Source organism: Terrapene carolina, unplaced genomic scaffold, assembly GCF_002925995.2.
Source record: "Terrapene carolina triunguis isolate 2854851 unplaced genomic scaffold, T_m_triunguis-2.0 Scaffold84, whole genome shotgun sequence".
In the NCBI taxonomy this organism is placed as follows: Eukaryota; Metazoa; Chordata; order Testudines; family Emydidae; genus Terrapene; species Terrapene triunguis.
Genome location: NW_020664435.1, coordinates 8,889,151 through 8,911,795, shown reverse-complemented (window position 1 = coordinate 8,911,795; position 22,645 = coordinate 8,889,151). Strand labels below are relative to the sequence as shown.

The following is a 22,645-nucleotide window of genomic DNA, read 5'->3' as shown; positions in this document are numbered from 1 at the left end:
TACTACTGACTTGCTGCTTGACTTTACTTTAGTCTCATAACACGACTTATTTATTTCATACGACACTGTGAAACTCAGTTAATACAGGTTTGTAAAGGAATTTGAGATCATTGGTTATAAAGCACTCTACATATTTACAAAAACATGATCATACATGAACAAATGTATTTGGGAAAGACATCTTGGTCAAATCTTACATTTGTTCTCTTTCTCTCATGCTAAATGTACGTCCTTGTCAGAATGTCCTGTTGAAAACCAAAACTGGCTTGTACGCTACCTTCTCCTTAGGCTGATTATGTTCCACTGCAGCTGACATGTCCTCACAGATTTTTTTCAGACTGGAAAGAATTTCTAGAAATATGCAGGATTTCTCAGCCAACCTACATGTTTACAGAATGCCTTTATCCAACTCAGGTTTACAAACTAAATGTAGCAATGTTCAATATTGTATTGTTCAGATGGAAAAGTGGAACTCAAAGCGGGATACCGCAAATCAGAATGCAGGGGTCATGTTGCAGCTATGAAGTATGTGAGGATGCTGATGGCAACAGCTGAGAAGACTGGATCCTCATGCTCAGGAATTTCACCTTCAGCAAAGGTGAATTCAACAGATGGCAAAGTATCGGGCTTGTCTGTACTTAACATGCGGCTTAAAATGTGGGGCTTCAGTGTAGATGCTACCTATGCCAATGGGAGGGGTTCTCCCATCAGCATAGGTAATCCATCTCCCTGAGAGACAGCAGGTAAATTGACAGAAGAATTCTTCCATTGACCTAGCACTGTTTACATGGGGGGCTAAGTCAGCTTACTTGTGCTGCTCAGGGGTGTGGATTTTTCACACCCCTGAGCAACATAGTTATGCCAACATAATTTTCTACTGTACACCAGGCTTTAGAGACAGCAACAGTAACACTGCATGAGACTGAACTTCAGGCAAGGGACTAGGTGTTCTGATACATTAGTCCCAGCATGCTAGAAAGATGGGGATAGAAGCAGAGAGAGTCTAAGTATACATGGTGGTGGGGTAAGCAAAGAAAGGATTGCTAGTAGAAAAATGTTTGGTGATGAGCAACAAAAGGGGCACTGGTAGGAGACCATTTTTACTTTCTCATTTCCTGAATAATTGTAATGCATTCTTTTTTTTTCAAAATGTACTATAGTAGGAATGTATATGTTTAATTAATAAATACTTAATTTGAGTTGGGACACTCCAGAAATACCTGCCACTTTTGCAAATGTGGGGAGGAAGGCAGCTCCCAGCACGCACCAAAACACACCCACACCCACACCCACACACACCCCTACCTTTGAGGCCATTTCCAGAAGCATTGATTCTGAGAAAGGGCACTTCCTGGAATGGCCTTATAGTGCCTGCTCATTGGCCACTTGCAGCACTAGTATGCTTTTGCAAGTTCCAAGTAATGGTACATGACATAATAGCCCTAAATGGGGGTTTTGTTTAAAAAGAAACAAACAGAAAAGATGTGCATATAGCTTCATAATTTAAGTTATACTTGAAGATACTTTAGGATTCAGTCAACACTGCAATGCTGCTAGTGAACAAAAACTGGCAAATGAAACTAACAATAATAGCGTAATTGGCCAGTTTTCTACGCTGGATTAGATGCAAAAAGTAAACAAGCAGCAAAAATCATAAAAAGTAAATCAGATTTTTAATTTCTTTTTTAATTTCGTAATAGGCCACAGAGCCAGTGAGAAAAACCCAGGCTATGGCCTGACCACTTTTTGGTCAAGCCAAACGTGAGTGGTGCTGCAACCCCATGCACCAAGTAGAAATGCCACTCACTCAGATGTGGCTCGGTTATCCCTCTGTCATAGTTTGAGTAGGTGACGTTGCAGCCTGGTGCTTGGATCACAGTGCCACTCAGGTTTGTGGTAGGTCAAAATGCCATTCACTCAGATTTGGAAGGGGTGGGCACAGGGGCTCATGGGCCAGGGGGGGTCAGGCTGCTGGTGTGGAAAAGGATTGTCAGAAGGGGGCAGGGCTGGCTCCAGGCACCAGCTTAACAAGCAGGTGCATGGGGCGGCCAAGGGAGAGGGGCGACACCTGCGGCAATTCGGGGGCGGCAGGTCCCTCACTCCCTCTAGGAGCGAAGGACCTGCCGCTCAACTGCCGCCGCCGATCGCAGCGCTGGTTTTTTTTTTTTTTGCTGGAGGCGGCAGAAATGCTGGAGCCAGCCCTGGAAGGGGGGCAAATCAATGTCCCCCCTCCGCCCCCCCCACACACACACTTAAAATGGGACTTTGCAGTCCCTGAGTTTCAAAACTTGTTATCAGTAACACAGGTAAGAAAAAACTGTGGGGTTTAATCTTACTACATTTCTGGATTTGATTTTTATCTTGACAGGGTGTCTTTCAAAGAGGGATACTCTTTTAGGGAATAGTTTAGAATTGGTGCTATGCTCCTGAGGATTTCAAAGTAATCAGCTTGCAGCTTACTGCTTCTGGGGTCTTCATTAATGTGTGTTCTTGTTAATTGCTTGCATTTAAGACTAGCAAATATTATTAGCAATTAGTACATTTTAATAACTTTATAGTAAATAGAATACCCATAAATATAATAAACAAGTAGATTAATTAATATTTAATTACTGATATTTGTTATAAATTATTAATTACTTAGAAAATTGACATGTTCCTTTACTACTCCTAATTTTATTTATATATATGAATTAGAATTATTTTCTTTTGATTTAGAAGTTTCAGCTTCTTCTATCTTTTCTTAATGTCATTCCTTTTCAATATCTAGTATTTGTATGTAAGGCAAGGGGCTTTGTGCATCTTGCAAAAGGGGCTATGATTGGTGCTTGCTTTTAGTGCTGCAATGTGTGCTTGCTTGCTTTTAGTCAGGCAAAAAGTAGTAAAATGCAGCAAATATGATATCAACTTAAAACCAAGTTACAATTTTGTTTACAGAATTAATTATCTCAGCAGATATAGGAAAAATGGAAGGATTATGAAATAGGCTTTTGTTAGGAAAAATGGATGGAAACATTTAAGTGGTAACATTTTTCTCAAAGTGTGATGGATCATTTATAATTAGCAATTATTAAAGATACAACTACCATAGATTTTAGTTTCAAGGGCAAACAAAGAAAAAATCCTCAGCTGAAAAAGAAAAAATACATTGTTTTGTTTTCTGATATTCAAATCTGCAAGTATACCATGTATTAGTTATGTTTTCATTGTTGCTTCAGTTTGTCCCTGAAGTTTTGCTGTCGATATTCACGCACATATGTTACTATTTAGGATTTTTAGTGAAGCGTGTTGGTGACTGACAATGGAATTCTATCATCATGAGAGCTATTCATCTTGGATCCACCCCGTAACACATGTACCAAAACCTAGTCTGGTAAAATGTCCTCATATCCTAAGTGAAGACAAAGTTCCATTTGGAGCCTATTTGTGTCTCCAGAGAATTGTAAATCGGAGGAATAGACATTAATCCATCAGTGTGGTACTTACTGCATTGAAATTGGGGAAGAGATTGACTGCTGCTGCTGTATCCAGGGGAAATGGAAGAAATGGTTTAATATCCAGCGATGGTTGTAATGGTGGGGCTGGAGTACGCACCAGGGCTGGAAGAGCAGGGCTCTGGCATGTGCCACCTTCAAGGAAAAATATGAAAGAAGATAGTAAGCAAGTGATTCTTGGTATGAAAAAAAATATAGAAAGAGTTTTATGCCAATATCAGGTTAAACACACACATTTGTATTTACCATCAAATTACTACCTTGTTAAGTGTGCAACAGGCTTAACTAATGTTTATGATTCTTTGCTGATAATTGACTAAGATATCAGTCTTTCAGTTCTCTAAAATTAGCTAGCAAACCTCCATTTCCCTCCCCTGGATTATCTTGAAATGCTAGTATAGTTCAAGTCAAACTTTCCTTTAGATGTTCAGCTAACCTGATTCTATTATAAAATCAAAGCTGAAACCACAGACCTTTACTCAAACACTCCAGGTCAATTTAGCTCCAAAAGACTTTTTTTTACTCTTCCATGCAGTAAAAATGATTTCAGCTAGTGACTGTCCAAGACTCTTCCATTCACTTGTTTGTTTTAAATTTTATTTTCTTAAATGCGCATTTATTTCTCTAGCCCAGCAACTTCAGCACAAACTTAAACCTAACTAGCAAATCATACCTGGCTGCCTCAAGCGTTGATCAGTAAAAGTCAATTGTGAATGCACACTTATAAAACAAATTCCACATTACGGGTGTTTGTCAAAGTTCTGAGTGCTACTGCAGTTCTAAAGGTACTGACAGATACTTTTTGCTGTTGTGGTAAATGGGCTTGGTTCAGAACTCTGTAAGGCAGAAAAGCTCCTCCTTGCTAAAGCTACCAATGAACAGTTCTGTGGGAACATTATGTAAATGAATAAATCCCCTTGCATACCAATAAGCAGCCACCTGTTTGTAATGAACCACGATTTTACAGATTTGTTTGCCCCTTGCCACAGATCCTAACATAGTCCAGATGATTGAGAGCTGGAAATATTCAAGCCCAATCTCGGCTTCCAGTGTCTCCCATCTTCTGGTTACATTCCAAAACATCAATTCACTGTTAATTAAAGACTGTTTGAATCCTAGGAAACTGTTGAAATATGCCAGTGTTGTTCTAATCTGAGAGGCAGGCAGCAGACTGTAAAAACCTGCTGGTAGGAGGCCAAGAAACATTCAAAGAACAAAATAGAAAGGGAGTTTTACCCCATCACTAAACACAGAGAAAGACAGATCAAAAATTTCTCTCTCTCACGCACACACACTTACTTCATAGATGAGTAGTATTTTTTTTCATTAGAGTTCATATATACAGCAGTCAGAATGACACACTAAATCTGTCCACATTTGGTCAGCAAAGCTGCTAACCAGAGTTGCAACTCAATGCTTCTAATTGAAGGCTAACAGCGGAAGATTTAATTAACCAGTTGTAGCAGGGACATCAGCATTTCGGCTTCTCAGTATAAATTCAGCTGGAGCCAAATGATCAAAGACAATATTTTTTAACATCTTTTCAGTTCCTCTATGAAACACTTTACAAAGTATTATTGAAAAGGATGCATTAATCACTAGTAGACCAAAGGAATTAACTTAGGGCTCATCATACTCTCACACTGGTTTCACACTAGGGTAACTGCACTGACTCTGTTGAAGTTACTGCTGATTTACGTTAGTGTAAGAGTGCACAGAATCAGGACTGTACAGTAAGGCAGTTGAGCATACAGAGACTACATAAAAACACTACAAGAAGTCTGCATTCAGCACAGTCCATTAGAAAGTTATTTATCATTTGCTTGATAATAGCAGAAATTAGTGGAGTGGCTACTGTTGGAGATAGGATACCGGACTAGATGAACTGCTGGAATGTTATTATGGAATTATTACGTAGACTATGTAAAAAATAACTGACAGGCCTCAGTGTAGTGCTACACAAGATAAATCCAGCCAAACAGAGAAAGAAAACTTGGTAAGTATATGGGTAGGCAAGAGGGTCCCAGGATGTTTGCAAAGTATTATTTCAAGGTGGTGTCCGAACACAAAGCACCCACACCATTACTAAAAAGTAAAGTCCTAGCCAAGGTGCCTATTAGATGCCAGATATTCCTCATCTCTTTGTTGGGATTTAAATTTATAGTAGATTAGGAATTGGGAACCTCCTACTAGTGATTAACACCTTATTGAGGACTCCCCCTCATGGACTTCACTTCCACCCATTGCGCATCTCAACTGCTAAACGATCAGCACTAACTATTTCAATGCTGACATTCTGAAATATCATAAGGCTTTTGAGTCAACACCCCAGTGAGATAAAGGGTGCATGTGAGAGCATGGCCATTGCTCCAGGCTGTATGTTTGCAGACGCAGGACTACAACGCTGCCCTTGCTTACCTTCCAAATGTAAACCAAATGCAATGTTTGCACCCATAAAAATGAGAAACTTAATTTATAAAAAAATGAAAGATCAAATTTTGGAGAATCTGACAGTCTTACAGAGTACATAACTACATCAAGTGGGGTGAATGTTTGACACTACTGCAATAGCATGGAGCAGCTGGGCTGCTTAGTATATTTGTCCTCTATTAAGCCCAGATTGTCCTGGGTTTTTAAACTCAGTTCTGGAGGCTCCTAGTCCCAACCAATGGCCTCTAGAGCTGGCTGAAGTTTATGTTCTTAACTCTGTTCCTCTCACTAGATGACACCATGTGGAGATGGGTGGCAGCAGTAGGTAGCTGAGGCCTTTGTCATGTGACAGTGATAAAGGATCATAGAAGGAGTCACTTTATCCTTTATGGTATGTCATCCTATAAGAAGATGGGGACTACAGTGCCATCGCTGTATGTAATCAGGACCTGGAGCTTTGGAGAGTTCTGCTGTCATAGCATTGACATCACTCTGGATGTGGGTTCCCTGCTAAGAGCCAACCCTGTTCAGTACCCTTGGATACAGTTTGCAGTTGTATACCAGCACTAGTGGCTATTTAAGCAGGTCTAATTTCATTGAATCTAATTTCATTACTAGCAGAGGGAAGGAAAATGAGGATAGACAGGGAAGAGAGAGACAAAAAGAGGAAGGAGAACAGGGGAGGAAAAGAAATAAAATATGGTGGTCATAGAGGTGGGTACATTTTCCCACTGAGCAATGCTGAATGTGACAACAATGTAGTTAGCTAGTAACAACAATACCTACACGGTTTTAGTTATTACATGAAGGAGGTACTTACTCTGGATCTTTTTGCAAACCTCTCATTGACTGTAGTTGGAGTTTCACTGTGGATGGAGGGAGATATGCAACTGTATATTCACATCCCATCCTATAGGCCATAACTAAAAATGGAATATTGTCCTCCTCACACCATGTCTTTGATACCCTGTGCTTAGTGCCTGAAGCAGACATAGGCTCCCCTCTCAGAGGTCATTAGCAGGGGTAGGACAGAGTCTTGCTATGAACTGGGCTCTGCTTGAGGCCCTGAACATTCCCTCAAAAATTATCCTGAGATAAAGCTATTCTTGACCCTCACTATACTACTGCTTTTTAAAGTGGCAAGACATCTGTTAATACTTTAGTATTTGCAGACTAGTGATATTGTGGTTCAGCCAGAGTCCCAACAAAAAGTTCAGATCCTAATCTGGATTTGAACTTCCCCAAAATTCAGAAGTGTTCATGTTTGGGGTTTGAGCCCAGCTTTTTCTTCATAAGGGAGAAAATATATTGCTGTTTAGAAACACAGTTACCTTAGTATTTGAACTAAGTTTGAGGCAATCATTTGCTGGCTGAGATTCCAAAGAATCTAAATTACAGGCATCATAGTTCCTCTGCCAGAGTCACTGACAACACATCCATGGTAAATACAGTGCTTAATTTGAGCCCCAGCACCTCTACGCTTGGCAGTTCATGGCCCTGGCACCTCTGGGCTTGCCCCTCAGTTATGAATGTAAAAAAATTGCTTGAGCCCCAGCACCCCTTTCATTACAAATTAAGCACTGGGTAAATATGAGTGAACTGGTTTTGAAAAAAATAAACTCACCCACCTGAACCCTTTCCTATAACCAAAAGAAACACTTTTTTGTTGAAATTCTGAAAAGTTCACTAATTCCACTCACTCCCAACTCAACATTTGAATATGTTGCCACTAAAAAGGCTATTTTGCAATATTTTAAGTCAAGTGCCTCAGACAATACTGCATTTATGTCTGTGAGCATACACTATACGTGGCGCAGCACTTTCCTGCCACGTAAGATTCACATTTTAGATGGTATATTTCACATGAGCAGATGTTACTCCAAAGCCAGCAGTGATTTGTGCATGAAACACCTTTCCTACCCATTCCCTTTAGCATGCAATTTTATACTTTGTAATGCATAAAGGGAGCGTGGTTTAACTAGGGCTACCATACGTCCGGATTTCCCCGGACATGTCCGGCTTTTTGATCGATAAATAGCCGTCCGGGGGGGATTTCTAAAAATCTAAAAATGTCCGTGATTTCCCCCGGTCGGCTATTTATAGCTCGAAAAGCGGCGGCCAAGCGCCAGTTCGGCAGCCAAAGCCCCTTCCCGGCTCCCTCCATCCCCTGCAGCCTTAGCACGCCGTCCGGCCCGGCAGCTGTCTTCCCCCTCCTGCCCTCCCCTGAACGCTCCGCCCCTCTGCTCCTCCCCCTCCCCTGCTTCCCGCGAATCAGATGTTTGAGGGAAGCCTGAAAAGAAGCAGGGGCAGGCGGGCAGCAGCAGGTAAGCTGGGGCGAGGGAGGGGGACGCGAGGAGGAGGGCTCCGGGGAGGCGCGGCGTGGCCCAGTCCGGCCTTGGCCGAGCGGCTCCCTCCGGCCCCAGTGGCTCTGGCCCGGCTCGGCTCGGGCCCCGGGGCACCGGCCGAGCACGCCGGCCGAGCACCCCCGGCCCGGCCCCAGCAACTCTGGCCCTAGCCCCAGCGGCTCCTGCCCAGCCCTAGCCGAGCACCTCCGGCCCGGCCCCAAGCCCCGCGACCCCGGGCGGAGCGCAGCCCGATTCCTGGGCTCTTGTTAAAGCCGGCCCTGGCTTTAACACTTTGCAAAAGTATTTGGAACCTTTAGGTGCTATGCAACTGAACACAAACTCTAAACTCGTATAATCTATTAATCGAATCCTTTCAAAATTATTCCATCACTAGCTGCCACCACAACAAAGATAAGATGAAAGAACAATTCAATTCTGAATTCTATTTTCATTCTTTCATTACTTGGCAAACACTTTCCCTTTTAGGCTGTCTGAATAGGCTGATTCCCTAATTCCATTCTCAGCAGATCACCCAGACCCTAAACTAGTGTCTAAATTCACTCCCATCCTGGAGTCTGTTTTTCAGTAAAACAAAACCAATAGCAAAATGTAAGTCTTAGCATTCTCTTTCTCCCCAAACGGCTATCCCCAGGAATCCTCTCCAGCACCTTCATTCTTACCCTAGTTCTTTCTGGCTCACAGTAACATGCATATTCCCTTTATAGCCTGGTTGGAGCTAATGGGACTCAAAAATAATAATCCTGCATCTTAATGGAGGGTTTTTACTACCTGAGCCAAAGGTGACAAGAGAAAAGCCTCCCATTTTTCTACAGCGGGGGTTCTCAACCTTTTTTCTTCTGAGGCCCCCCCCAACATGCAATAAAAATTTATCGGCCCAGCTGTGCCACAACAACTGTTTTTCTGCATATAAAAGCCGGGGCCGGCGTTTAGGGGTAGCAAGCAGGGCAATTGCTCGGGGCCCCATACCACAGAGGGCACTGTGAAGATAAATTGCTCAGGCTTCGGCTTCAGCCCAGGGTGTTGGAACTCAGAGACCTGGGCTGCATCCTTTGCAGCGGGGCTTTGGCTTTCTGCCCGGGGCCCTAGAGAATCTAATGCTGGCCATGCTTAGCAGCCACCCCTTGAAACCTGCTGGCAGCCCCCCAGGGTGCCCTGGACCCCGGTTAAGAACCATCATTCTACAGGACCTTAAAGTCAGCCAGCCAATCACTGTTAAGAGCTAAAATGTATCACGCAGAGTCTGAGACCAAAGGTGATTTTTTTCCCCAGAAAACTTTCAACAACATTAGCTGAGACTTTTTTTACAGTAAACAAGTGTGTTTGGGTAGGGGTATGCATGTTGTTTTGTTTTATTTTAATTAAGGTTTTTTGTGCTTTGAAACTCAAAACAGCTTAAATTTTAAACTTGTCATGGATCTAGGGCAGTGGTTCCCAAACTGGGGTTCGCGAACCCCTGGGGGTTCGCAGAACGTTACAGGGGGTTCGCCAGAAAAATGTCACTAATGGCGGACAGAGGACCCTGGGCATTGGAGACAGCAGGTGGGACCCAGTTGCAGGGCAGACACCCTGAGCCCCAGGGAGAACGGGGCCGGGCAGTTGGGGCTGGTAGCTCAAGTCCCGGCGGTCAGCAGGGAAGCTGGCAGCCCGAACCCCAGCGCTCCGTGCGGGGCTGACAACCCAAGCCCCAGGGAGAGCGGGGCCGGGCAGTTGGGGCCGGCAGCCCGAGCCCTGCCCCCGTCAGCGGGGGAGCCAGCAGCCCAAACCCCAGCGCTCCCCATGCAGTGCTGGAAGCCCGAGCCCCAGAGAGAGCGGGGCTGGGCAGTTGAGGCCGGCAGCCCGAGCCCTGCCTCCATCAGCAGGGAAGCTGGCAGCCCAAACCCCAGCGCCGGCGCAGGACTGGCAGCCCGAGCCCCCGGAAGAGCGGGGCCGGGCAGTTGGGGCATCCATCACACTGAGGAAATTTAAACTTAAATCCCTGAAAATATTCATTTTTAGGAAGGGGTTCACGAGATTTCACAGTTTAGTGAAAGGGGTTCGCGGGCTGTTAAAGTTTGGGAACCACTGATCTAGGGCTAGATCCACAAAGCAAATAAGGCATTGCAATGCCCTAACTTCTAGATGCCTTGCCACCCTGTGGATTAATTAAATATTAATTGGGCCAAAGAAAATGAGAATGACTATAGCCCAGTTAGGGTACTAACATGGGAGACCCAGGTTCCAGTCTGCCTGCTCCAATGGCTAATTATTTATATACAGTGGAATGGCTTCCACAGGAGAGACAGAGAAAGATTCACCCCAGAATACCTCCCAGTCCAGTGGTTAGGGCACACAAATTCAAATCTCTTCTCCACAGCAGGCAGAGAGGGCAATTGAACCTGGGTCTCCCACAGCCAGGGTGAGTCCTCACATCACTGAGCTAAAAGAGGATAAGGAGACCAACTCCTCTGCCGCAAGTTGATAGTATGTTTAGGCATGCTCAGAGCATGTTTCACAAATTGGGACCCATAGGGGAACACCTAGTTTGAGGTTCCTGCCCGGGTTTAGGCATGGGATAGGCACCTAGGTTGAGGTAGCGGTACTCCTGCTCACTGGCAGAAACTTAGGCACCTAAATTTCTATTGTTAAAGTCCCCTCTGTGCCTAAAGAGTTAGATGTCAGCTGAGCAGTGGTTTTGAGGTGCCTAAAGGGGCAGTTATACACCTAAGTCCTTTTGTGGACCTAGCCCTTAGTCATCGGTGAGGACAAGTAAGTGTTCTTGATATGTCTGAACAGATCTTGTTCACAAATTAAGAAAAGATATAAGCATTAAGAATGAGGGTCTGGCTATGATGGATACTAAATTTTCATAATTTCTGAACAAACGCTGACTACACTCAGATCTGCAGAGAAATTGGAAGGAGATTTTTAAAGAATTGTAACAAGACAGAAGAAAAAGGCTCTTTGATCAGGGGAGAACTACAGGAAGCTTGAAAATAATTGGTTTGCCCATAGGATATGAAATGTAGATCTGCCTTTTAGGAATATTTCAGGCTAATGTGATTTGCCAGGACTTACAACCACTAGGTCACATTCCCTTACTAATGGTCTTACTGCTAAAGTGTTCATTTGGCTCTGAACAAGCTCCCATCTTTGGATCAATGGTCTTAATTTTTGCAACAGATGCTTTTCTTAGAAAGTGCTATACTGGCACTTTCAAGATTACTTTTGTTCCATAATAAACAGTATCCACTGATGAATTATTTTAACCTCCATTGGTAAAATATTCTTTGTTTAAAGGCCAAATGACCTTTATACTATACTAGTTTAGTATTTAGAGCATGCACACACTCGGCGTACAGAATATTAATTTGATTTTCATGCTATATATTATTTATATGTAAATAGATCTATTTTAAATATTAAAATCTGGCAGACTAAATTCATCGCTGGCACTCATCCCTGTTGATCTTAATGAATCTACACTAGGGCTGAGTTACTTTGTCCAGTGCTTCAATAGCAACATATTATTTGGAAGTCTGATGATGATGCCTAACATTTATAATGTTAGGTCTCAATTCTTTGAAGTTTTTTAAAGAAGTATATGCACTTGATTTCTCATTTGGTATTACAGGTTTTAGTGCTGTTCTTTCATATTGTACAAATCTTAAAGATGCTTTTGAAAATTAAAATAGTCAGATTTCAAATACAAATGTGTGATATAATCATTGTTAATTTCAGAAAAGATGACACAGGAGACCTAACAGAGAATAAACCTTAGAAATGAGGGTCCAGTCTGTAGTCCTTATTTGTGCAAAACTCCCCCTGACTTCCATGAGTAGGGAAGTTGGAAGCCTAGAAACCTGTACAACATACGGCAATCCATGCTTTTCTTTCATAGGCTTTGCAGCTGGTCACATTAACAGTTGATAACTTTGCAGAGGATGAATTTGACAGTGCCTCAGCTGTTGATATCTAGAGAATTATTTTTGTCTAGAGGTAATTGTGATTCCTGCAAAGTTAGTAACTTGTTTTGGGAAAATAAACTCTAATTTATTTATAGCAACATGGGACTATGTATTCTGATGCAAAGTAATGCACCCTCAGTTTTACGTTATTTCTTTGCATTTACAATATGGTTGCAGCATGTTGGGAGATATAAACATGTATTTTAAGACAGATATATTTAAATAGGATAATGAATCTGTCTCTATAGTCATGCATGTATGGGAGCACATTTCTCTGCTGCTTGTATGCAACTCTTATGGTAGTCACATGAAGCTGACATCATGACCTTCCACCTCCTCCTGTTTTTAGCACAAGAGAACCATTCACATCCCCTGTACTCCTGATTCACAGTGCATATGGGGAACATAAACAAGAATTTAAAAAAAAAATCAAATTAATATAAAATCTACTAAAAACAGGATCTGAACCCACAACGTCACACATTCTAGCCATAAAGCATATTAACCCATTGTACCCCACATCTCACGTATAATCATTGCTTTCCAAGGAATAAATGGTACCCGAGTGTATCACAATGTTTAATGTATTTATTAGAGCTGGTCAGAAAAAATTCCTACAAAACTTTCGTTGGAATTTGCCCATTCATCAAAATTCTGTGGAGACAGTACACTTTCAACCAAGTTCCAAAGGAACACAGGTACGTTTCCTGCCAGCCCACCAGCCTGGCTCCTCCGCAACCTACCATGTAGACTGCTCCAGAGTCAGGGACCTCAAGGCATCTAGGGCCAGCAGCTCCAGCACAGCTCACGTTAGAGCCTGGGCTCCAATCTCTTTCACAGAAAATTTAGAAATGTTTGGTTTTCAATTCCAAACTAGAATGAAAGGATGTTTTGAATGATCAGATCCCCCACAAAACAGAATTAACTTTATCTGCACAGGTCTACTATATATCCTCATAACACCTACGTTGGATGGGGAAACGCTATTATCCCCATTTTACAGATGAGGAACTGAGACACAGAGAGGCTAAGGGATTTTTCCAAGGCCACACAAGTAATTGGAGGCAGAGTAGGAAACTGAACCCAGGTTTTCCAAGTTCCATACCAGCCTCCTAACCACAGAACCATCATCCCTTGGTCTCACAAGCATTTGAGCACATATTCACTGGGCTGTATATGTTAACACCTATAATGAGTTTTGTCATGATCAGATATATATCTGTTTATAGCTCCATAGAATGGAGATATAGTAACTGACAGTATTTTTAATTATGGTACATGTAGTGTTTATATGCAACAATGTCTAATATGCCTTATGTTTTTATGAATTAATTACTGTGCAATAATTATCACAGGACACAGAAATTATGGAAGCTCAAGTATAACTTTTAGTCAGAAATGGTATGTTAACTACATGAATAATTGTGTCTGAACCAGGTCTTAGAAACACAAAATAACCTGGTATGCCGTAGGCCAAATTCAGCCCTGACTTAACCAGGCCCAGCTCTAATGATTTCAGGGGAGTTGTATGCTCTTTCAATATCATGAAGTTGGTCTCATCCCTTTCTGTCTACATTGAACCTTGATTTTTAAGGTTTTCCTAAAAAAACCAAAACAACAACAACAAAAACATGCCTATTGCAACCTTCCAGAGAAGCATGGAGGCTTACAATTATCCATCCTTAAGATACATGAAAAGTAGTGGTAAACATATTTATTTGATTTTAAATGCCAAGCAGGCTTAGTATGTTGAACAATAAGAAGAAAGAGTGTCATTAAGTCAGTGTTTCTCAAGCTTTTCAAAGCAAAGCCTCACCTTCAGGAAAATGAAAACATTTGCACCTCTAGTGTGGTGTTAATGACCTACACATCTTAATTTATGCAATTTACACATAATCCTGGCTTTATGCCCCATCCTACACCCTGTAGCACTTCAGTGAAGACGTTACCTATGCTAACAGGAGGGGTCCTCCTTTCAGTGTAGATCATCCACCTCCCTGAGAGGTGGTAGCTAGATCAGCAGAAGAATTCTCCCATCAACCTAGCTCTGTCTACACCAGGAGTTAGGTTGGTTAACTGCATTTTTCAGGGGTGCAGATTTTTTCCTGACTGACATAGTTATACCAACCTAATTTCCTAGTGTAGATCACACCTTTTTTTTTATAATTAAATGAAAAATGAGACTCTGGAGAACAACTGAAAGATCTGTCTGCATCTGCTCCACTAGCTCCCCTTCCTCTTGGCAAACTACAATGATTCTCATTTCTTGTTGGCCATTCCCTCCTCCGCCCCCTCCCCGCCCCTCGCCCTACCAACTTCTTTACAAGAGCAGGGTGATCATGGGGAAGCCTGGGTTATAGCGGCAAAGACTAGCTTGCTGAAACCAAGCCCATAATGCATAGCATTATGCTAACATTTTCATCATGACATGAGAATGCCAGTCCAGAGGATCTTGTCCAGAGTGCAGGTGACAGAAGAGGGCCAGCTACAGGGGAAAGCAGTTGTCCCTTTTCTTTCGACCATGTAGACTCGTGTAAAGAACCAAATGACTCCTCTTGGCCAGGCACTTCCATGTGCAGCTTTCACCCAGTGTCTATGCTCAGTCCTGTTCCATTTGAAGTCAATGGATATTTAACAAATTAAATGCAATGGCAGCTAGATCCGGTTCTCATGAGGAGAACTGGCTCTTTTTGGCCGGCATTGCAATGTGATGAACTCACAGCATGAACAATTATATAAATGCATTCATCAGAAGAGGAAAACCTGCAGTGTTCAGGATCTCTTCAGCCAGCTTGGATTTTTGGCCAAACCATTCACTCAGCACGACCCCTTTCTTTTGTGGGGTTCAGCAGTTGTGGCAATATCTTTGCCGGGAACCAGATTGACTGCTCTATTATTAGCTGGAGCATTCTGGATTCCCCCACCCTCCAAGAAGCTTATAATATATTGTGATCAAAGACCTCCTAGATAGTGTCATGGAGTAACTGATGCAGGGCTCAACAAAAAGGTTGTTATAAACCTCATGGACCCCACAGTGGACCTGCATGTGAGATCCTGTTAAACAGCACCAGAGTCAATCCAATGTACCCTCCTCCAGTGTCAGGTTCCATTAATATACCTTAACCATGAAGCCTTAAAAAATTCAAAAATAATACTAACAGTTGAGTACTATAAACCCACATTAATTTAAAAGCATTATACTTGCTGACATTTAAAAATCTTTGACCTGGCATATTCAGCAGTTGGATTTTTCTAATGTCCTTATAAAGGTCATGTTTATGGTATAATGAACACACATTTGCAAGGGTTATTAATCAGAGGAACACTATATTGCAAACAGTTTTTTGAGGAATTTTTCATTTTTATGCTGAATATCTTAGCTATTTAAAAAGCCCCATTTTTCAAGAGCACGCTTGGGAACAAATAAAATTGATTAACTTCTGCAGCTATGATATCTTTATTTTAAAGAAAATAGATACACAACTCAGAAACAAATATGACAAATATCATAAAAGAGATTCTGTTATTTCAACAGACTCCACTGACATTTAGTAAAACTTTGGCAATGAAGCTAGTAGCGTACAGCAATGCCACTTTCAAACAGCAATGGGAAGTTTGAGAACTTAAAACGTTATTATTAATCCAAATGGTTGTTGTCATTACACACTTCTTTAGCCATAGGCACTGAGGAGCAGAGGGGACCTGATCTTAACAACTATGCTGCTATGTATATTTTTAGGAGCAAATCCTACCTGCCTCCATCCATGGAGGGTCATGCTAGCAGCAAAACCAGTGTATGGATGGAAAGGTGGAGTATCCGGGGAGTTAAGGATTAGGTGAGGGAAGGATGATAGAAGTCTATAAAGGAAGAGCAAACTCTAACCATGTCAAGGACAGCTCCAGAAAGCAACTTCTACCCTGATGCAGAAGGGAAATCAGGACGGGGCCAACAGGTACATGGCTAAGTGGATCCACCAGACCATACCCCTTATACTGGGGCATGGAAAATTCAAAACAAAGAAGATGTACTGCAGCTCTTTCTACTAGTCATATGCAGCTGTGGGGTATGATTCTTCCCTGCCTCAATCCCCATATAGTTTTCTTGCTTTAAAACACTGCATTGGTAGTAATTCTACTGTATTTTAGAAGATACCCAAAACAATTCACTGAAATCAAGCATGGTGCTCTGCACAATTCAGCTTTTAAGAGGTCTGATTATTTTTTGTGCATAAAAGACAAAATGTGACATACTGTACTTTAGAATTCCTCTATTACAGCCTCTGGGTTTTGATTCACAGTAAATATTGGATGAATAAATGTTTAAATCTGATGTCTGGTAGGTTTATGTCCCTTAAGAAGTAGACGGGGGGTAAGATAAATAGTTTCTAGCTAAATATTAGTGGGTGAGAAAATAGAGTGGAGCCAAAAGCACAGAATTCACAAAAGGATATTTATATGGATGAGAACATCCACAGTCACATTAGATAGGAATAAGATTTATAAGGGATATAAAGCCTCATACTTCTGGGCATAAAGCAACCACTAAAACGGATAGTAGTTTGGAAGAAACTTGCTCCATTGGGCAGGTTATTTTATAATTTTCCCCAATGAAATACTGGTCACTTTCAGAGACATGATATCTAACTAAATGGGCAACTAGTCTGAACTGGTATGTTCCTGTGTTAAAACACTAAATATAAGCTGTTTACATTAAAGAACCACAGCTTGCTCCATCTACAGGCATTCAAAACTCAGATATGCAAAGCTACAAGACCAGGGACTGTGAATAGCTTTTACACCATACTTCACTGTTATGAAATTCATCCAGGCCAGCCTGAATCATACAAACTTGGTTGGATAACATAAAATCAGACATTATCTACGACAGTCCTATACCACATGATTGCAGGTTAACGTGGACCACTGCTATGTAACAAATCAAAAATGACTCGTAAAGCAAAAGCATGCAAAATGATAAGACACCAGCCTTTTAGGATTAAGAAATCAGTCATTTAAACACCACAAATTGCCAATTGTCACTGAATGTCATAAAACCTTTGCTTTGCTGTACTGATCAACACATCTGCCATTCTGAATTGGGCTGACAAGGGACAGGGATGCAAATGATTAGCTACTCCTGGACTGCAGCACACAGTGTTTGGGTTCAGCAAGGGGTCAAGCATGAAAGAAGGGCAAGTGCACACTCAGGCATAAATCTCCCAAGTTTAGAACTGACGGGTCACATCAAATTTGGGGGGCAGGAGGGAAAGAAGAAAAAGAGAATGGAAATAAAGTAGGGAATGTCTGAACAGATTTTAACCTTGGCTGGAATAAATTACAAGGATGGTTTATGGAAATTTTATATCCAGTCACTTTTAATAAAGTTTAATTAGGGAACATAAAACATACTTAAAAATAAATTATTAGTTGAATCTTAAAATATTGTTCATCATAACCCCTCTTAAACCCTATTCTACTAAATTTTTCAGCCTGGTGGCATTTTAAGGTAGTAATAACTAATGCATTTTAAAATACTAAGTCAGTTGCTAAAATACTTCACTGAAATAACACAAGGTGCTCTGTGTATTTTGAATTTTTAAAAGGCTGCAGGTTATTTTTTTTAATACAAACATAAATGTGACATACAGTACTTTGGAATCCATCTATTACAGCCTCTTGATGAATAAATGTTTACATCTTCTTGCAAAAACTGTGTGGGTTTCTGCTACCAAAGACTGGGTTATTACCAAGAAACTCCCACCCTATAAAGCAGTAAGTACTTATGCTTTCGGTGGGAGTAAACAGAAAAAGGAAATATTGGGATACCATCGAGCAGATATTAATATAGAGGAAAGTTTTCTGTTATATGAGAAGTTGGGTGGCTAAGTGGGCAAAGCACTGGTCTTCCACATGTAAAACAAAGATGCTATGGCAGGGAATTGATTAAGTGAGAATATCCAGATGATTTGAGGAAGTGACTCACATCCAATGCTGCAGAGGAAGGTGAAAAAACCCCAAGGTCACCGCCAATCTCACCTGGAGGAAAATTCCTTCCCGGACCCACATATGACAATCAGTTAGACCCTGAGCATGTGAGGAAGAACCAACCAGTCAAGCACCAGAGAGAGGGAATACTTTGGGCCACCTCAGCATTGGCCCACCCTGTTCAGTGTCCCATCTCCAGCCGTGGCCATCTCTTATGCTTCAGAGAAAGGAGACCAAAAAATAGCAAACATTTAAGGATAAACCCTTCCTGACTGCTGCAGATGACCAGCTAAAGCCCTGATGCATGAGATTTTAGGAACGTAAAACATAAACCGGAAGAGACCCCCCAGGGCTGCTGAGCTTGCCTTCCCACCATCACAAGCAACCCCGGCATACATAAATTTTTCCAGCCCCCATGACTCCTACTGGGAGGCTGTTCCAGAACCCCACTCCTTTGATGGTTAGAAACCTTATTCTAACTTCCAGCCTGAATTTGTTCATGGCCAGTTGATACCAATTTGTTCTTGTGCCAGCATTGTCCTTTAGCTTGAACAGCTCTTCTCCGTTCCTTGTATTTACCCCCCCCCCCCCCCCGATGTATTTATAGAGAGCCTTCCAGTTCCAACTGTCAGGCTGCCTGCTTCCTGGCCTTCCCTTCACAGCCAGCTCCTTGGCTGCTGCCTCCAGCCTTCAGCTCTCACACAGCTTCTCTCTCTCCTGTGTCCTGGGCCTGGTTCCCTCTCACTTCAGGCTATTATATTTCTTTACTGTGCTCTGGGAATTATGTAGCCCTCTACTATCTAGATGTTGAACTGGGTAACAGTGCAGTCTAGACACTTTCTCTGCAGTTCATTCAGTTGAATGGAGAAGGTATCCAGTAATGAGCCAGCAAGTTCATTAAATTGTCATGACTATAGAGCACTGTTTAACTGAGATGACTATACAGAAAATGTCCATCTCTATAACCCCATTTACTAAAATCAACCAATGCCAATACCAATCTCCTATTCCCCATCCAAAAAAAAAAAAAAAAAGTCAGATACACTGATATTTTTCATGAATTCTGTTACGCAACTGAAATGCAAAACAAGTTACCACAGTTTCATGCAAATGATTCAGCATTGTATTTACTGGGGTTTTTTTTAGTATTTTATCAACCATCCTCACATAGTGTAAGGACGTCCAAACAGCTCAGGGTTTGAGGATTAGAAGTATCTAATGACTGTCAGCCTAACATTAGAGTTAATTTGGAATTTTCCATCAACTTTTTTTATTTAAATGAAAAATGTGATTTTTGCAAATCTGAAATTTTCCAAGGGAAAAATTCAATTCTATCCCCCAATTTTGGGTTTTCTGTTGAGAAACCTGAGGTGCTGCAGTGCCTCATGCATGTCCTCCCTCTTCATTTTCGGCGGGCCACCCTGTCCGAACTACATCTCCCATGATTCATGCACCATGATCTCTTTTTTGGTTGAAGTACTGGAGTGCATCATGGATGCCCAATGACTGTGGTGCATCATGGGAAAAGAGGTCTATCTTGGGGATGATGGCCAAACCCTTATAAGAAAATGGAGACATGAGGTACCAGAACTATAACTCTCACAGGGACCAAAGCAGGTCAAACAGATACAGTTCAATATCAAATCAGCCCAAAGTGAAATGCTTCAACATTTCCAAATTGAAATTTTTTCTGGAAAAAAAAATCATTATTTTAAGTTTTCATCCCAATTTGGGATGAAAACAGATGATGAAATGCCAGAATTTCTCATGGGATGTAAATAATGATTTTTGACCCACTCAGCCTAATTTCTATGCACACAATAGAAAACCATTGCACAGATAAGACATCTTCATTCCCATTAAAATAACGTTAATCTGGGTCAATCCATCACCTCCTGCAGGAAAACACACTTCCAACTATCATGAGGTCAGGCTCGCCCAGTTGTCACCTCATTCTCTTCTCAGGAGGAGGGGTCTGCAACCATATAGTGGGGACAGAAGACAAACACTTCCGAGCCCTGAAGATCAGCATGAGATGTTGTTATTCACAGGCTCACAGATGCTTTATTGGAACCCTAGCATGCTGACCACTCTGCGCTGCTCCCTACGTTCTCACCTCTCCAGTAGAGCTGCTCAACATTTTTTCCCTCAAAAATTTTCTTTTCTTTTTTTTAATGACAAATGGCTTTTCAACCAAAATGAAAGTTTTAATTTTGGTTTAAGTTTTCCAGTTTCTTAATGAAGAACCAAAACATGTCATTGTTTGTCCCCAGCTCCTCTTCTCTCTCCTTTTTCCATTTTTTCCCCCTGGGGGAAAAAAAACAGAGGGGGAGGAAATTAAGAAAGGGGAGGAACTAAAACACTTTTTTTTAAAATAGAAAAACTAGAAAATTCTGCACAAAATAAAAATATTTCATTTTATGGAGGTTGTATAGCTTTTTTCAACCCACTTGTCTGTCAGTATTCATTAGTACTGATACTAACGAGAGCCTTTCCAAGAGGGTTGACAGAGTCTGAGTGTCCTGGCTCTCTGCCTTCCCAACAGCCGGACCGAGGGGATGCCAGGGAGACAGAGGGCTGAGTACTCAGCCTCCAGCAGTCCACCTGAAAGGCTCTTGTCAGTTTCAGTATCTACCTGCAGGCAACAAGTGAAATTGATAAGAGCCTTCCAAATGGGCAGCCAGCAAGCCCCCAAATTCCATTGTGGTTTTTCCGTAATAGGGTTTTTCTGGAAATCCCTTCCAATAAAAAAAATTAACATTTTTCACTTTTCATCCAGATTAAGGATGATTCCCCCCCCCCCCCCCCAAAATGTGCAGTTTTTCATGGAATGAGATTTCCATTTCCCAGCTAGCTCTAGTGGTCATATTGAAGTCTAATTCAGCTAAAAGCTCTGCTTCACTATATTGCCAAAAACTGCCTGTCAGGATCTGTTACCTCTTTACTGATAAGAGGGGAAACAGAGGAATCCTTACCAGCTGGAAAAAAGGGAGATCTATCATCCGACAGCCAAACAACCAATTTAGGACTTGCAGCTGCTGTCTCTGCCAAATTTAAAAGGCCAGCTACCAGAAAAGGATGCTGGGAAAGATTCATTTTAAAAAGGGCATGAGTGATTAATTACCACATTTCAGGACTAAACTCTAGACTTGCTAGCTCCTGATTGGTGGGGTAGCCACAGATGTGGCCCTCAACCAGCCTGTCCATTTGCAGCCCACATCCTTGGTAGGGATATGCATTAGAGAGGGGTGGGGATCCACCCTCCTGTTCCTATCTTGAGCTGGACTTTACTTTTCCTACCATCTAGCCCATAGTGATGGAGTCCTGCTTTCAGATTCACAACCATTCTCTGTCCCCATCAGTATGGATGATGTTTTGCTATAAGGTATTTATGTGTCATTGTCTGTGAGAGGGAGGCAGGACCTTGTGTTATTTAATTTGCTTCTGTGTTGCAAAAGTGTACCATATTTCAGTTTTGTTCATAATTTCCATATGACCCTAGGCACCCCTGTATTCATAACCGACACATTACTGCAATAATATTTGTACAAAATATGCCTTGTGTGGTATTATATGAAAGCTAAGTTCCACACTGGTTATTCATATAATTGTAAAATGCATGTGTTAACATTATATGTGAAGCAATGAATTCCCTCGTTCTAGTAACATCTAGTAACATGTTTAAGATCAGACAACCTAGCCTAGGTAATAAACAGGTCTGTCCTACAAAGGAATGTGGGTTTACCTTGATTTACATATTAAGCTGTAAACAAAGCCATCAAGCTAAATCTGCAGCAGTTATCCTGTTCCTGAACGCTAGAGACAGAGAATTAACATGGCTCCTGCACCCAAGGGAGACGCAGCAGACTGAATCCCCAGGAGGCGTTCCTGACTTGTAAGACAAAAAAATCTCTTTGGTGCTGTGAGAGAGAGAGAGAGACTCCATCTTTATCCTTCACCTCAGGAGACAAAGAAACTACATGATTTGATCTCTGTGATGGGTCCTGGCCATGCTGGCCAATAAAATGCTAGAAAAATAGACTGGGGGGTGGGGGGTAAAAGATTTAAGTTTTAGACTTTTAGATGCTTGTTTTCACTTTTATTTCTTGTAACCATTTCTACCTTTATCTCTTTTACTTGGTATCACTTAATCCATGCTCTTTTGTTAATAAACTTGTTTTATTTTCACTATAAACAATTTAAGTACTGTGTGTGAAGGAAAGGGTGTATTTACCACCAGTTAAATAAATAAGCTGTGATGTACTGATTCTTTAAGAGAGCTTAATATCGTTTGTGAAAGCACAGTGGTAGGGACTATGCATTGCAGAGAAACATCTCTGAGGAACTCAGGGGTTGGAGTTCACTGATTGTTATCTGCTAAGCAAGTTTTGGGCCAGGAGCGCCTTGAGGAGTTTGCTGGTGAGGA

At 41.7% G+C, this 22,645-nt stretch overlaps 1 protein-coding gene across 2 annotated transcripts in view; it reads right to left on the bottom strand.

Annotated features, from left to right (window-relative positions):
* ZNF385D (zinc finger protein 385D) overlaps positions 1 to 22,645 on the bottom strand; it is a 351,705-nt gene that overhangs the window by 199,546 nt on the left and 129,514 nt on the right. For both annotated transcript variants that reach the window (XM_024197375.1, XM_024197374.1), the window contains exon 2: positions 3,487 to 3,629. In XM_024197375.1, coding sequence (XP_024053143.1) covers positions 3,487 to 3,629 — 143 coding nt within the window. The remainder of the gene's footprint in view (positions 1 to 3,486; positions 3,630 to 22,645) is intronic.